This window comes from Dromiciops gliroides, chromosome 2, assembly GCF_019393635.1.
Source record: "Dromiciops gliroides isolate mDroGli1 chromosome 2, mDroGli1.pri, whole genome shotgun sequence".
NCBI classification, from domain to species: Eukaryota; Metazoa; Chordata; class Mammalia; order Microbiotheria; family Microbiotheriidae; genus Dromiciops; species Dromiciops gliroides.
The window spans coordinates 359,042,046-359,058,190 of record NC_057862.1 but is presented as its reverse complement, the minus strand read 5'-3'; the positions used below and the strand labels follow the sequence as shown (position 1 = coordinate 359,058,190).

The 16,145-nt window shown below is 44.5% G+C and overlaps 1 protein-coding gene across 6 annotated transcripts in view; it reads right to left on the bottom strand.

Annotated features, from left to right (window-relative positions):
* CBFA2T2 (CBFA2/RUNX1 partner transcriptional co-repressor 2) overlaps positions 1–15,558 on the bottom strand; it is a 181,282-nt gene extending 165,724 nt beyond the window's left edge. For 2 of the 6 annotated variants that reach the window (XM_043985287.1, XM_043985291.1), the window contains exon 1: positions 15,439–15,554. Coding sequence is in view for 1 of the 6 variants with exons in the window: in XM_043985292.1 (XP_043841227.1) it covers positions 15,439–15,472 (34 nt within the window). In the remaining 5 variants the exon portion in view is untranslated. Of the gene's footprint in view, positions 1–15,438 lie in introns of all 6 variants that reach the window. The other 4 variants (XM_043985292.1, XM_043985289.1, XM_043985297.1 and 1 more) reach the window with 4 other exon arrangements.
* Between the last annotated feature and the right edge of the window lie 587 nt (positions 15,559–16,145).

Genomic DNA, 16,145 nt, shown 5'->3' with positions numbered 1-16,145 from the left:
CACATTCCTAAGCTCCCCCCCCCCAGTCTGTTTCTCAAACTAAGTGGCCCTGGCTTAGATTTGCTCCTCCCCTCCCCAACAAAGGAAAAGGCATTTGGAGGGGAAAGTCTGTCTTCAACACAGACGTTGTCAGGGCCCCTCAATTGCTTTCTTTCCCCAGAATTTTGTCCCCATTCTTTTTTTCATAACTTAGAGATGCTGAATTTCCCAAAGGATTGACATTTACCTCCTTGAAGCAATATGGTTGTTTTTATTTTTTTTCCCTTCTAAATTCTTTGTTTTGGTTTTGATTTTTTAACCAAAGATTGACTTTTTTGGCTGGAAACCTCAATGCTTCACAAATGTCCCTGGCTTCTTACTGGAGATACTGAACATCATTCATGTCTCTTCTCTAGGAATCAGGGGATATTTATGAACTTCAGTGACCGTCCTGGGCACAGAAAAGCTTCAGAGGCTGCTGAAGCAGCCTGAACAAACCGGCGTGGCCTGCCCATAATCGTTTTTCTCCTTTCTTCCTATCAAGGCCTTCATTTCACTGCGGCATCTAGAAACCCTTCCTAAATTTAAGATATGGAAACCAGGTAAAAAATGTTATGACCATGCATAAAGTAAGAGTAGAAGGGCAGAGTCAGAGTCTGGGCCTTTATCTTGGAGGTCAAGCAAATTCAGTTCAACGAGCATTAAGGAACAACCAGATGCACAAGGTCCAGAAAGGATGTGAGGATGGGGGAAGGGATGCTAGGCCCTGGGAGGAAGTAATGCCTTATTTAGACTGATTGAAAAAAGCTCCATCCATACCACAAATAATTATTTTGTGAAAAGTACAAGAGTGAGAGCTACAAGAGAACTCCTTCCGTTCAAACTGATACAATGCCTGCACTAAATCCTGGCCTCAGGAAGCCTAGATTGTCCAGCCTTGGCCTCCAAAGGGTTTTCTCATGGGAGGCTCCCTGGTAAATTTCCTGATTGTATTCTCTCTGCTGCCCCAATCCAGTCACTTCAGAGTGAGGCTTGCTAACAGAAGCAAGCTCTTCACTTTTCTCTCAAAGAGTCTGCTGTGGGAAGAATACCCCATTCAGTTCAAGGCCCTGAAGTCCAGCTTGAAGACCCCAGCCCAAGGTCCTAATGCCCTGCAGGCTAGGAAAGCAGCATTTCCTAGAAAAGATCTTACAAGTGGCATTCATGAGCACAGTATGACAGTCTGGGAATAAGCAGTTTCAAATGGAGAGATCTCTCCGCAGGTATTCAGTAGAAGCATGCATTGGCCCAGAGAGAAGCCTGTAATGCCAATAGCCCTCAGTTTTATCTCCACTTTGATCCCCTTCTGGGAGTTGCTGTGGTGAGAAATATAAGGTGTCATCAAAATTGGCTGAGGGGTGGGGCAGCTAGGTGGCGCAGTGGATAGAGCACCGGCCCTGGAGCCAGGAGTACCTGAGTTCAAATCCAGCCTCAGACACTTAATACTTACTAGTTGTGTGACTCTGGGCAAGTCACTTAACCCCAATTGCCTCACTGAAAAAAAACAACAACAAAAACCAAACAAACAAAAGTGGCTCAGGGGAGTAGATGCTCATCTATTAGGTAATGGCTGAACAAGTTGTGGTATATGATTGCAAAGGAATACTATTGTGCTATAAGAAATGTCAAGCAGGATGCTTTCAGAAAAACCTGGGAAGACTTAGATGAACTGATACAAGATGAAAGGAGTAGAACCAAGAGTAGATTGTACACAATAACAGCAATAATGCATGATGATCAACTGTGAGTGACTTAACTATTCTCAGCAATACAATGATCCAAGACAGTTCCAAAGGACCAATAATGCTATCCTAACTTCAGAGAAAGAACTGATAGAATATGAATGCAGATTGAAGCAAGTTTTTTTTTTAACCTTATTATTCTTGGGTTTTCTGGTTTGCAGTTTGGGTCTTTTTGGCAACATGGCTAATATGCAAATGTTCTGCATGACTGCACATGTATAATTTATATCAAAATGCTTGCCTTCTCGAGGAGGGAAAAGGGGAAGGAGTGAATTTGGAGCTGAATTTTTTAAAAAAGAAACAAATGTCTAAGACTTTTGCTTACACGTAATTGAGAAAAAATATATAATAAAAAGATTCAAGAAAGTAGAAAAAAAAAAAGAGTGGCTAAGATGGGTAGATGCTCTCCAGGAAAAAGGTGACTCCTCCCCAGGACTCCCAACAGCATTTATGAGGTAGGTAGGTTACTGAAGTCTCCAAGTGTATTTCCTCATTCACTCTATCTTAAAACTATCCAGGAGGAAATGAATTTTGGAGAATTGGAAGCACCCGTTTTTCCCCCCCAGCAGAAAAAAGGCAAATGCAAAATAAAGAGTGAGACCAGGTACCTTTGTATTGCTAATGATCAACCAAGCAGAAACAGAAAGCCACTAGAATGATAAAGAAACTCCTCCAAGCTTTAGGGAGTCACAAGTAATGTAAATCTGACACCACTACCAAGACAGATCAAGAAGAATGGCTTTGGGGGTGAGGGTGGGGGTGGGGGCGGGGTGTTGCTGAAGAGTAGATTCCTAAGGCCCCAGGTAAACCCAGATGGGTTGTTAAGCTAAGAGTAATGGGGCTTTACCCCGCAAAGATCAGCCCAGTGGTATGATTTGTGTGGAAGGGGGAAAAAACAGTTTGTTTTTTAAATGACTTGAGGGAATATAGACGCATCTGAAGTTCCTCAAGACCTTTTTTTCTGGAAGAGATTTAGGAATAGTGCAGAAGTGTTCTATCAAAACAAAAACAAAAAAAACAACCAAAACCCAGAGCTACATGAAGTCCAAAGAAGGTCATTACTGATGGGGGAGGCGGGGGAGGAGTATGGGCTCCAAGCATGGTGCAGCATCTGAGAAAGGCTTTTAAGGATGCAGTGGAGTGAGCCAGGGAGTCCAGAAGAGATCCGGATTCCAGCTCTCTGTATAGGGGAGAACATAGTGCAGAGTTTAAACTGAAGCTCTTTCCAAATCTAAACCTACAGGATCCAGTGGTCTCAATCTCGTCCCCGACATTTGACTTCCTTGATCAATGAATGACCACTTAATGTACCTGAGGTCTCGGTTTCCTCATCTGTCATCTTTCATTAATTACCTGCCGGGTTGTGGTGAGGATAAAGTGAGATAATGTACATCAAAGCACTTTGTAAAATTTAAAGTGCTATCAAAACATTAGTATTGGGGGTGGCTAGGTGGCACAGTGGATAAAGCACCGGTCCTGGATTCAGGAGTACCTGAGTTCAAATCCGGCCTCAGACACTTGACACTTACTAGCTGTGTGACCCTGGGCAAGTCACTTAACCTCCATTGCCCCGCAAAAAACAAAACAAAACAAAAAAAACAACATTAGTATTAACTGGAGAGATAAAGAGGGGCAAGGAGGGCAGAGTTGCCCAAAGGACAGGGCCTGCAAAGGTACAATATTGGGAGGTCTGGCATAGAACTGGGGAGCGGCAATGGTTGGCTGGAACATTAGATAAGGTTGGGCAGGGAGTCTGGCTTGTAGCCGGGGAACTCTAAAAGAGCTGACACCTCACTGCCTCCCTGTGCCTGCTCTGCTGCTTATAATCTCCCTTAACACCTTAGATTCTAAATTTACCTAGCAATTGTCCAATCTTGAGTTTCCCAAGTAATTTCCCCTACTGAGAAAAGATTGCTTTTCTTGGTCACTACACTTCTCAATGTAAATTTAGATGGCATTTTGTTTATTTTTAAAAGGAAGGAAAGAAAAGAAAAGGATGGAAAGGAGGGGAGGGGAAGAGGAGAGAGGCCTACAGACCCTTTCTCAGAATGTTTTTAAATGCATAAAATAAAATCCATAGGATTACAAAGGAAACCAACTGTAATGAAAATAGAGTGTCATTTTTCCCCATCATGGACCCCTTGAAATCTACCCAAAGATCCCTTGCACTCTTCAGACTAAGAAACCCTAGCCCATCTGCTTCCTGAGGACTACCTTACCTCCTTACCTCTTCTGGATAACTGTGAACGTCTTTCCTTCCTTTTTTTCTCTCTTTTTTCTTTCCTCTCCTATGGACCTGTTGTCCTTCCTTTTTTTTCCTTTCCATTTCTTAAATAAACAAAATGCTATCTAAATTTACATTGAGACCAAGAAAAGTCTCTTTTCTTTTTTATTATATTCTGAAGAGTAGCTTCATTGGGGGTTATCACACCAGAAAGGTCCTATCATCCATCAGATGTACACAGGGGAAGGGGATAATTTGACCTGCTGCACCATTTCAATGAACCCATGAGAGATATTCTGTGGAACAGTGAGGGGGAAAAAAAGGTGTATCAGATGGTGCAGTGGTTAAAGCACCAGCCCTGGAGTGAGGAGTACCTGAGTTCAAATCTGGCCTCAGACACTTGACACTTACTAGCTGTGTGACCCTGGGCAAGTCACTTAACCCTTATTGCCTGCCAAAAAAAAAAAAAAATGGTATATCAGACAGGAGGAGACCTGGACTAGGCCTGGTTTGGTCTGCCATTGATGTAGAAAATCACACATAGCCTCTGACCTTGTCTATCTCAAACAGACCCACGCCTTGCTGTACAGCTGCAGGCCTGTAATCTCTGCTTTCTGACCTCGTCTGTCTCAGACAGGCTCTGGCCTTGAGGTACCCCAGCTGCAATGCCAGGCCTCCCTTAACTACTGACCTCATCTTCATTTGATAAACTTGCCACTATACCACACCTACTCCTTTTGTATATAACCAGGTGGGTTACAAGACTGGGCCGCCCATTGCTGGAGACTTGAAACCCCCTTTGGGTCTGTGTGTAATAAACTCTCTCTCTCTCTCTCTTTCTCCACCTCGAGTACCTGGCTGAGTATTTTCTGTGTCAGTTGTGCTATAACACCATTAGTACAGGTGACCTTGAGTAAATCCCTCTCCTCCCACCCCGTGCCTCAGTTCCTTCATCTGTAAAAGACTGTTAGTGAAACTGTAGAGCCCTATGTGCAACCAAAATAGTTATCATCATGCACCGTAGTGGCCAATGCTGATCCACAGCTGGGGAACATGCTCTTGGAATTCTTTTTCTAGTAAGTGGGACACACAAGATACCCATGCTCTGAGCCACCCACTCCCTCTACCAGCTCTCCTTCTGTTAAAGGGCACATACTTGAAAGACAGCTGACCTGGAGGGAATGGGGTGGGGTGGGATATACTCTTCCACAATGGAACCCAGGGGAGAGCTACCCTACCCACGTGTGACTTAAATCCAGGACGGGAAGCCCTTGGCATCCTGAGTGTAGGGAGAGCCCTAATCTGCTGAGCGAAAGGGCAGCAGCCGAGGAGACTAAGTGTCTCTGAAGCAAGGCCAGCACATTCACAAACACATCAAACCCCAAATCCAGGCTTGGACACTGCAACACCCAACATCTATCTTACTGCCCAAACTTGGCCACTGAACTCGTGCTGCCTGGAGAAGGGCATGTACTTGCAAACATGTGGGTTAAAGGTGCCTCCTTCCCTCTAAAAATAGCCAGTCACTGCTAGGAGGATGGGCAATTCCAAAGGCATATATATTAGAGCTGAGTTTTCTCCCCTAGCATGGGATTTTTCTCCTAACAGGCTTATCCTCCTAATTATGATTTGCTCAACTTAATATTTAAAGTGATTCTGCATTCCTAGACCACTTAGAAACAGGACAGTGAGGAGAGGTAAATTTAATAACACTTGGTCATAAATGAAGCTTCACATTCCACTTGGACTCATCCCTCTCCCTCAAATGGGTTAATAATCCTGCCCATTCTACCCCCAGAGTCCCCCTCTAGCTTGCTTCTATCCCAGCTTCTCTGCTTACCAAGCCAACAGGCTAGATTAAGCACTCAATACCACTTGGTAAAACTTTTAGTGGCTGCTTATTTCTAATAGCAGAGATATCTAAACTGGGGGTGGGATGGGGTGGGGGTGGAATGACATTATCCCAAGGATCTAGGGATCCAAAGGTGAGATGATGGGCTCATCTACAACCCAACCACACCACCCCCTACACCTTCATCACCAAACATTCCCCTATTCCACTCCCTTCCCAGGAAGTAAGCATCTAAACTCTCCACTTCTGCCCTAGAGTTGGTCCCCTCAGGATAGTTAAAATCTAACCCTAGACCTGGGAACCAGCACCAGCAACAAAGCAAGTGCTGTTGGGAAACTGCCCACACACATATCCCAGCATTTCCATACTCTGGCTCCCAGGCACCTCTTGACTGCAGCAGGTGCCCATGAGTCAGCTCCAAAACCTTAGCTGGCTCTGTGCTCTAGGGCAAAGCTTCTTAAACTGTGGGTCTCAAACCCATAAAGGGTCACATACCTGAATGTGGAGAAAAATATGGCAACAGTAAAAGGTTATGCATACCTATTTTATGTCCCCCGGGTGGCATAAAAATCTCCCTGGCGAAATGAGCGGAACAAATTTAAGAAGCCCTAGTCTAGGAGTCAACCCTCCTCCCCCTTCCCACTTTGGGTTTTCAATGGGACACTGTAAATGGCACAAGCTAAAGAGACTTAAATGGGAGACAATCTGCATCACGGATTTCATCTTTCCATTATCTTTGCTTTTTGTTTTGTTTTGTTTTTGGCAGGGCTGTGAGGGTTAAGTGACTTGCCCAGGGTCACACAGCTAGTAAGTGTCAAGTGTCTGAGGCAGGATTTGAACTCAGGTCCTCCTGGATCCAGGGCCGGTGCTTTATCCACTGAGCCACTTAGCTGCCCTTTCCATTATCTTTGTCCCCAAACCCTCTCCTCTTTCCAAATTTCCCATTTCAGCTGAGCCCACCATCTTTCCTTGTCACCCAGCCTTGCAACCTCAACTCAGTCTCAACTCACCCAGTCAATTGCCCAATCTTGTTTCTCTTTTCACATCATCCCTCATTTTGTACTTCCCTACTCACCTGGGAGGCACACAGGCTCAGTCCCCACCTTTCCCTTGGCTTACTTTGTAAAAGCCTTTCACCTTTGGCCTTCCCTATTCAAGTCTCTCCTCACTCCAATTCACCCTTCACACAGCTGCCAAAGTGATTGTAGATAGGACTAAGTCACTTGCCCCCTGAATAAAATCCAATGGCTCCCTAGGACAGGGGTTCTTTTTTATTTTATTTATTTTTATTTTAACAGGGGTTAAGTGACTTGCCCAGGGTCATTCAGCTAGTGAGTGTCAAGTGTCTGAAGCCAGATTTGAACTCAGGTCCTCCTGAATCCAGGGTCGGTGCTTTAGTCACTGTGCCACCTAGCCGGCCCCTAGGACAGGGGTTCATAAGGAAGGTCAGTGTAAAGATTTCAGGGATGGAAAAAATGTACATCTTTATTTTTATTAACCTTTAATTAAAATCTAGCATGTTCTTCAACTATTTTAAAATATAGTTCTGAAACGGGGTTTAGAGGTATCACCAGATGGTCAAAGGGGGCCAGGACTCAAAAAATGTTGAGAACTCTTGATCTGGGGTCAAATATTAATTCATCTAAACCCTTACTTTTCTAAATGTCTTTTTTTTTTTTTAGTCAATTGGGGTTAAGTGACTTGCCCAGGGTCACACAGCTAGTAAGTGTTAAGTGTCTGAGGCCGGATTTGAACTCAGGTACTCCTGACTCCAGGGCCGGTGCTCTATCCACTGCGCCACCTAGCTGTCCCTAACTGTCTATTTTTGGTACTTTATAGCATATATTATCATTAAGTTTGTATTTTTATATGACTTTTATAATGTGGATCATCATTAGTACAAGAGTATGTGGAGGAGACGGGGATCAGACCTGTGGTTTTAATGATACACCCAACTCTACTACCTTAGGCCTGCATACCTCCTTAGTAATTTACAGGGTTTTTAAAAATTTTTATTATTTTTTTTATTCATTTATTTATTTATTTTGCAGGGCAATGGGGGTTAAGTGACTTGCCCAGGGTCACACAGCTAGTAAGTGTCAAGTGTCCGAGGCCGGATTTGAACTCAGGAACTCCTGAGTCCAGGGCCAGTGCTTTATCCACTGCGCCACCTAGTTGCCCCCAGTAATTTACAATCTTAAGAAACATGGGGAGGGGGACACCAATTAAGTGACTGATCCAAGTTACATACTAGGTGTCAAGAAGTTGGACTTTTATTAAAACTAGGTCTTCTTGGCTCAGTGGCCGCTCTAATAAGTAAAAATATAGATATATGGGGGGTTTGTGCTCAACAATTTTTTTACTGATCAGGTACATGATAAAAAAAGGTTTTGGCGATCACAGCCTATAAGATAAAATGTCTTAAGCTCATCCTTCCATCTAGCTCAGACCTACATTACCAGCCTCCACATTCCAAAAGTTCCCAATAAATTGGACTGCTAGCCATTCCCAGATCTCCTACTGCTCTCCCACGTCCGTGCATGTTTGTAGGCTGTTCCCTCCCAAGCCAAGAAGATATTCCCTCCTCAACTCCACCTGTTGAAAGCCTTCTTTCTTCTAAGGCATAGCTCCAGTGCCTTTTTTCCATTAAATATTCCCTGGTTCCCCTTTTCCTCAATCCAGGTGAACAGGAGTTCAGCTCCCCAAGCTTTCCGCTAGCATTCCTTCTGGATCTCATTTTCCCTCCTCACCTTCTCCTCTATATGGTACTTCTATGTGTGCATGTCTGTTTGCCTCGGTCAGCCAATAAGGCCTACTTACAGGCCTAAGCGCCTACTATTAGCTAAACAGAGAGACAAAAGACATTCCTTGCTCCCAAAGAGCTGAGTCAAATGGGAGAGACAACATTTGAACAACTATGTAAATTTTGGAGATGATCAACTGAGGAAAGGCATTATCTTAGGCTGCTTGGGAAGAGAGGCCAGGTCATTTTTATCTGAGCACAAGTCCTAGGCATGTACAATCCATCAAAATGGAAGCTCCTCAAGGCCAAGGGTTAGTTCATTTGTGCTTTTGTATCCTCATAGCTAAACATGGTTCTGGCCATATAGTGAGCACTTAACTATTTGTAGAACTGAATAAGTGTTTGTTGAATTTAAGTTGAAGATGCTCCCTTCTTCATTCATTAAAAAATATTCAGTGTACACGACCTCGTGACCTTGCACAGTGCTTCATATTTCGGGGTCTCAGTTTTCTCAACTATACTCTTCGTTCCAATGACACTGACCTCCTGGCTGTTGCACGAATGAGGCTCTCCATCTCTCACTCGGGCCAATCTCTCTGGCTGTCCCCCATGCCTGGACTGGTCTCCCTCTTTGGCTCTGACTACCAACCTGCCTGGCTTCCCAGGCGTCCCAACTAAAATCCCACCTTTTTTACAGGAAGCTTTCCCCAGCCTTTCCTAATTATCCTTGCTTTGTGAAAGGATACAAAAGCTTGCTTTGTATTTATTTGTTTGCATATTGTCTCTCCCATTAGATTATAAACTCCTTGAGGCCAGGGGCTGTCTTTTGCCTCTTTTTGTATCCCCAGCACTTAGCATGTAGTAGGTGCTCAATAAATGTTTACTGATTGATCTACAAAACACCAGGACTAGATGCCTTCCAAAGCCTCTTTACTGTCTCCAGCTATGATTCAATGATAAAACACCCAAGGACAATTGTATCTCAGCATTTCCACTTTTACTTCTATGAAAATTTTACTGACTTCATTTTTATTGGCTTCATTTAGGGTAATGAATTTTTTTTTTGGAGACTAATATATGTGCGATGAAAGAGTAAGTGAATTTCTTCATGTCACCCCCCCACACCCACACCCACACCCACACCCACACCCACACAAACTTCAAAATAGTCTATGTCCACTTTTACAGAAGGCAGCCAAGTATAGTGGATAGAAGAATAAACTTGAAGCCAGGAGGATCTAGGTTTGAATCTTTCTTGGAAAAGACTAGTTGGCCACTGAGATTTCTTCCAGTTCTAGATAAGAGTCTATATACATACTTACCAGCTATGTGACCATAAGCCAAGTCACTTAAATTCTCTCAGCCTCAATTTCCTCATCTATAAAATGGGGATGATAATGCCTACTTCATATACTTTTTTTTTTGGCAGGGCAATGAGGGTTAAGTGACTTGCCCAGGGTCACACAGCTAGTAAATATCAAGTGTCTGAGGCTGGATTTGAACTCAGGTCCTCCTGAATCCAGGGCTGGTGCTTTATCCACTGAACCACCTAGCTGCCCCCCCCTTTCATAGACTTCTTAAGGGTGTCCCAAAAGCCTCAGTAAAGTTTGAAGTTATTCAAGTTTAAGCGACTAAAGTTCAAAACCACACTAAGGCACTGGGGACACCCTGTAAAGTGCCTCTGCAAACCTTTAAGTAACGGGGCAGCTAGGTGGCTCAGTGGATAGAGCACCGGCCCTAGAGTCAGGAGTACCTGAGTTCAAATCCGGCCTCAGACACTTAACACTTACTAGCTGTGTGACCCTGGGCAAGTCACTTAACCCCAATTGCCTCACTAAAAAAAAAAACAAAAAACAAACAAAAAAAAAACCCTTTATGTGACCCTGGGCAAGTCACTTAACTCTCATTGCCCCGCAAAAACAAAACAAAACAAAAAAACCCTTTAAGTAAGATATAAATTTTAGCTGTTATTATTATTAGTCATCATTAGAAGGAACTGCAAAGTACTGCTACAGAGATCTATTTCTAAATTCTTAATTCAGTCCGATCTTGCCATCTTTTTCTTTTTTTTTTTTTGTTTGTTTTTAGTGAGGCAATTGAGGTTAAGTGACTTGCCCAGGGTCACACAGCTAGTAAGTGTTAAGTGTCTGAGGCCGGATTTGAACTCAGGTACTCCTGATTCCAGAGCCAATGCTCTATCCACTGCGCCACCTAGCTGCCCCTCTTGCCATCTTTTTCAAGGGAGGGGGTAGGGTCCTACATCTACCTTCTAGTCACTGGCATTTGTGAACTAGTTTGAGCACCTACCATGCGGCATTTTTCCTCTTAAATGCTCTTTCCATTCACTCAGAAGGTGACCTGGTTTATGCATTCTGCTGTCCAGAGAGGCAGCAGACTAGAGGTATTCCCCGAACTTGGATCCAGAGAGCTGCTTCTAATCTTGGCTCTGCCACTAACATGCTGGGGACAGCTGAGAAAAGCCCTGACCCTCTCCAGACCTATTTGCAAAATGAAGGGGCTGTACTGGATGGCCTCTAAAGATCCCTTCCAGTTCAAATATTTTATTCTCTGTATTCTAAGATTCCTTCTATTTCTACTGGTCTAGGCTCTACAGGTAACTTCTAAGTTCTCTTATAGCTCTCATATTTTATTCGAGCCTCAGACACTTACTAGCTGTGTGTCCCTATAATCAAGTGATTTTAACTGCTGTCTGCCTCAGTTTCTCCCTTAGTTCAATGAGTATTATAATAGTATCTACTGCCCAGGGTTGTTGTAAAGACAAAACAGAACAATATTTGTAAAGTGCTTTGCAAACCTTACAGCACTACATAAATCTTGGCTAACAAGCCATCCAGGGGGGCAGCCGGATGGTGCAGTGGGTGGATAAAGGCACTGGCCCTTTATTCAGGAGGACCTGAGTTCAAATCCGACCTCAGACACTTGATAGTTACTAGCTGTGTGACTCTGGGAAAGTCACTTAACCCTCATTGCCCCATTAAAAAAATTAATTTAATTAATTAATTAAAATTAATTAAAAATTAATTAATTAAAAAAACAACAACAACAATCCAACAATGCCAGTGGTATCCTGACATGCCCTTTTTCTTCACTGTCTTCAATCTCTCCCCTAGGTGGTGAGGGAAGGTACCTGGCCTTCTCAGGTATTCACATGCTTGTGAGTTTCACTGGAAGGTCCTAGGCTACTGGAGAGGACTCGGTAGTGCAGTGGATAGAATGCCAGGCTTGAAGTCAGGAAGACTTAACTTCTTGAGTTCAAATCTGGCCTCAGACACTTATTTACTAGCTGTGTGACCCTGAGAAAGTCACTTAACCCTATTTGCCTCGGTTTCCTCATCTGTAAAATGAGCTGGAGAACAACTCTGGTATCTTTGCCAAGAGAACCTCAAATGGGATCATGAGGAGTCAGACACGACTAAACAAATCTATTATTATTGTTGTTGTTATTATTACCACCATTATTATTATTATTCCAAGATTTCTTCCCGTTCTGAAATTGCACATTCTAAAGTTCTTTTCAGCAGGAACATTCTAAACTTTCTGTTCTAAGGTTCCTTTCAATTCCCACAGTCGATACTCCACATTAACACCTAAATGTTTGGATTATATCTCATACTCATCCCTTCCAAAACTTAATTCATGATCTTTCTTCTTAAATCTTCCTCTCCTCCTAATTTTCCTTTTTTAGTCGATGGCACTCTCCTCCTCCTCCCAGTCACCTGGGCCCAGAAATCCTTGCTATACCCTTTGAATCTTCTCTCTTCCTCACCCCTTCACACCCAGTGAGTTGCTAAGTTTTGTCAATGGCACCAGCACAATCTCCCCTCAAATCATGTGGCTTCCCTCTTTCAAATCCACATTAAATCTCTTGATTGAACCATCGTAATAGCTTTCTCCTGGACCTTCTTGCTTCCAATCTTTTCTCTCTCCAAACCATTCTCTCCATATGGCTGCCAAAATAATTTTCCTCAAGTGAAGGTTTGATCATGTTTCTATCCCCCTCAAAAATTTCCAGTGGCCTCCCATGGCCTGGTCATTAAAAATACAAATTCAACCTGGCCTTTCGAGTTAGTTTCCTTTTCAGCCACCTTTTATTCTAAATCCAACTCATCATCCCGCCCTCCCCTTCCTCAGTGCATTTAGACATGTTTATGTGTGTAGATAGATAGATGATATAGCTATAGATACATGCATGCATGTATATGTGTATGCATAGGCATATGTTGTGTGTGGCACATATCCGTGCATGTATACATGAGTGTATACATATTAGCATGTATATAATATGTATATAGCTATAAAGTATAGCTATAGATATCTCCTTCCACATCTTGACCTTCTAAAATCCTTGTTTTCTTTCCTAGACAGGCTCAGGTAGTCTTCTCCATGAAATCTTCTCAAGTATCTTCCTTCCTTTCCTTGACTCTTCTCCCCACCCCCATTCCCAGCTGAGAGTAATCTCTCCCTTCCTCAGATTTTCCTGGAGCATTCTGTCTGGTTACCTAATTTAACACTGTTCTTTACTAAGTATCCCACTTTTCTGCATACCCATTAGCTTCAGTACCAAGGTAAACTTTTTGAAGGCAGAGGCTATGACATATTAACTTCCCTAATAATAAATGCTCGACAAGAATCCATAATTTTTCCCCTATTCAATGTTTTTATGCTGAAAATAGAAGTCATGTGCAGTATATGTTATAAATCTATCTGGAGGTAAACCATTAAGGTCAAGCACCAATTGAGCAAATCATTCCTCATATGTGATATCAAGAACTGTACAAATTTGCTCTATGAAACATTGAGAGGCAGCATGTATTGAAGAAAGGTTGGGCCTCGTAGTCAGGAAGACCCGAGGGTTCAAATTCCGCCTGGGACCAATACGGGCAGAGTGACCATGGGCAAGTCACTTCTCACTGCTTCTGGCAACTTTATAACTTGCAAAAGCCAATCTTCCTGTGAAGAGACAAAGTCCAAATGGAAGATTCCCCATGCAGATGTAACCACAAATCTGGCCTCCTTCCCCCGCAAAACGAATCCACAACTTATGGTGGGCAAGAGTCCAACTTTTTGCCAGCAGGATGTTCTGAATGATTATTTAGGCATCAAAACATACAAAAAAGCTCCTGTACTGATCTTATTTTTTTTCTCAGCCTCCTTCCTCATCTTCATTTATAAAGAAAACCCTTTCCAATATAACTAAAATTGGATTTAAGCAAAATCTAAAAGGTTTCCATTCAAAATTCCAGTCTGAGGAGCTCCACTCCCAAATAAATAAACACCTTGGTTGGCCCCATCCATTCAGCCCAAGGAAACTTCCGGAATTCATTCACTTGAGATCATTCCCCTCCCCCAACCCCCTAGGAATTGAATCTTCAAAGCAGATCCTGTTTCGTTCCTGAAAGGAAGCCTCAGAAACTCTTCAAATCCAACCCCCTCATTCTGCAGATGGGGAAACTAAGTCTGAGAAGGGAAGCTATTTCGAGGTCACCCAGGTAGCAAAGGAGAGATTTGAACCTAGGAGGTAAAGAGACAGCTCTGTACAATGAAAAGAGCTCAGGATTCCAAGCCAGGGGGCCTGCTTTTAAACCACTCTGGACTTCAGTTTCGCCATCAGTAAAAGAAGAGTTGGATTAGTTTTAAATCTACCTATTGGACTGTGAGCTTCCTGAGAGCTGAGGCTCTTACCTTCCTTCGTATAGCACAGTGCCTGGCACATAGTAGGTGTTTGATAAATGCATACTATCATCTACCTATCCCAAATCTGGAGTCTTTTCCACCACCACCAGCTAGTATAGTAATATGTATTCATTTTTAAAATTTAAAATGTGTTCTAGGCACAGGCAAAGTATCAAAAGGCAGCAAACTCTCTAGGTGGTCCTGTCTGGGGAAGGTTACCGAGTGTTCTGGGTCGGCCGTAGCTAAGTTAGGAAGTTACCGCTCATGCAGGTTTCATTGTCCGAGCTTCCTTCCCCCATCTTGCCCTTTCTGTGCCAGCTCAGGTGCAAAGTTGCAACTTTTTGGAAAGAGCCCAAGGCTGATTAAAAAAGGTTAACCCCTCTAAGAGAAGCTGGTTTCCCAAGGCCAGACAAGGAAGAAGTAGTGGACTGGGTTGTAGAGCACAGGGCTCCAGTGGTCAGTCAGTCAGTCAACAAGCATTTATTAGGCGAGAGGGAAGCAGAACTTTCACAAAACAATTTTTGATCTAAGACTCCACAGAGTTTCTGTCAAAAGGTGAGTTTTTCATTTTCCACTGGAGTCTTCACCATAAGGGTTTAGTTAGACCTCATCGCTGGTTGGGGATGGGAGGGTAAGAGGAAGGGAGGGAAGAATGGGTGCCTCTGCCCTTCACAAAGGCAAGCACCCTCTGCGCGCCCGAAACACGACCCCCCCCCCCAAAACCTGGGGCCTCTTGGTCGCCGGAGTGCGCTCGAATGTGAAGATAGCGGGAAAGGGTTTGTTCCGTAGGACGGTCCTGGGTGGCCAAGAGGGAGGCGGGGTCCCAAGGGAGCCCAGCCTGGGCTGGGCGTCAGGACACCTGGAGGAAGGAGGGGGTGTCCAACCTGGCCTCTACCTTACACCCGAGCTGTGTGACCTTGGGCAAGTTACTCCCCCTCTCTGAATCTCAGCCTATGATTCTGTATCCACTTTCGGGCCGATGATGGACACCCCCGCCTCCGGCCCAACCACGGTCGTGGGTGCCCCGAGAGCCAGCGTGGAGGGAGTACCCCTCCCAACCCTCCAAGCACCAGATGGACACACACACCCCCTCTTCCCGCCGGCCCTGGGGCCACCATGGCTTGGGACCCATTCGTCGCATCCTCCCAGCCCTGGCCCCGCTTACACTGGAAGGCAGCCGCTCCTGGGATGCCCACCATCGCCAGTGGTGTAGCCGCGACTCCAGCAGCTCCAAACCAGCGCCGACAGCGGAGGCTGAGCCGGACCCAGCTCAGTTAGGCCGCAGCCCCGCCCCCCTGCTGGCCCCACCTCTAGACTGGCCCCACCCCACCCGTGGACAGCCCCACCCCCGCACCTCCCCCACCTGGCTCCATCCCTGGACTGGCCCGAATGCATTCTGATCCCGCCCCTCCCCGAACTGGCCCCATCCCCGGACTGGCCCGACAGCGTTCTGGTCCCGCCCCTCCGCTCCAGGTTCCGCCCCTGCCTATGCATCACGTCCCACCCCTACTGGGCTGTGAAGGGGGCACCGCCTACTCGAACGTCACTGTAGCATCTCCCTCTACTAGCAGGGCCTCTAGACTCCGGACCTTAGCCACTGATCGGTCCTACGTCTCTCTTGCATCCAGAATCCCTTATGCTTGACTGGACCTCCTTCCTTTGCCCGTCCCTTTCTTTGGAATGAATCGGCTTCAAGAGGAGGAGATAGAACCTTCAGAATTTCCCTATAGTTATGGTGGTTAAACCTAGGAATGCATCCCTAAGGGGGTTTAATTTCCTTTCCCAAACATTTGAAAATGGGATAGACCACCTTTCTAAGAGAAGGTAGTAGCAATACCACAATTTAGATCTGTATGTGCAAAAATATTTATA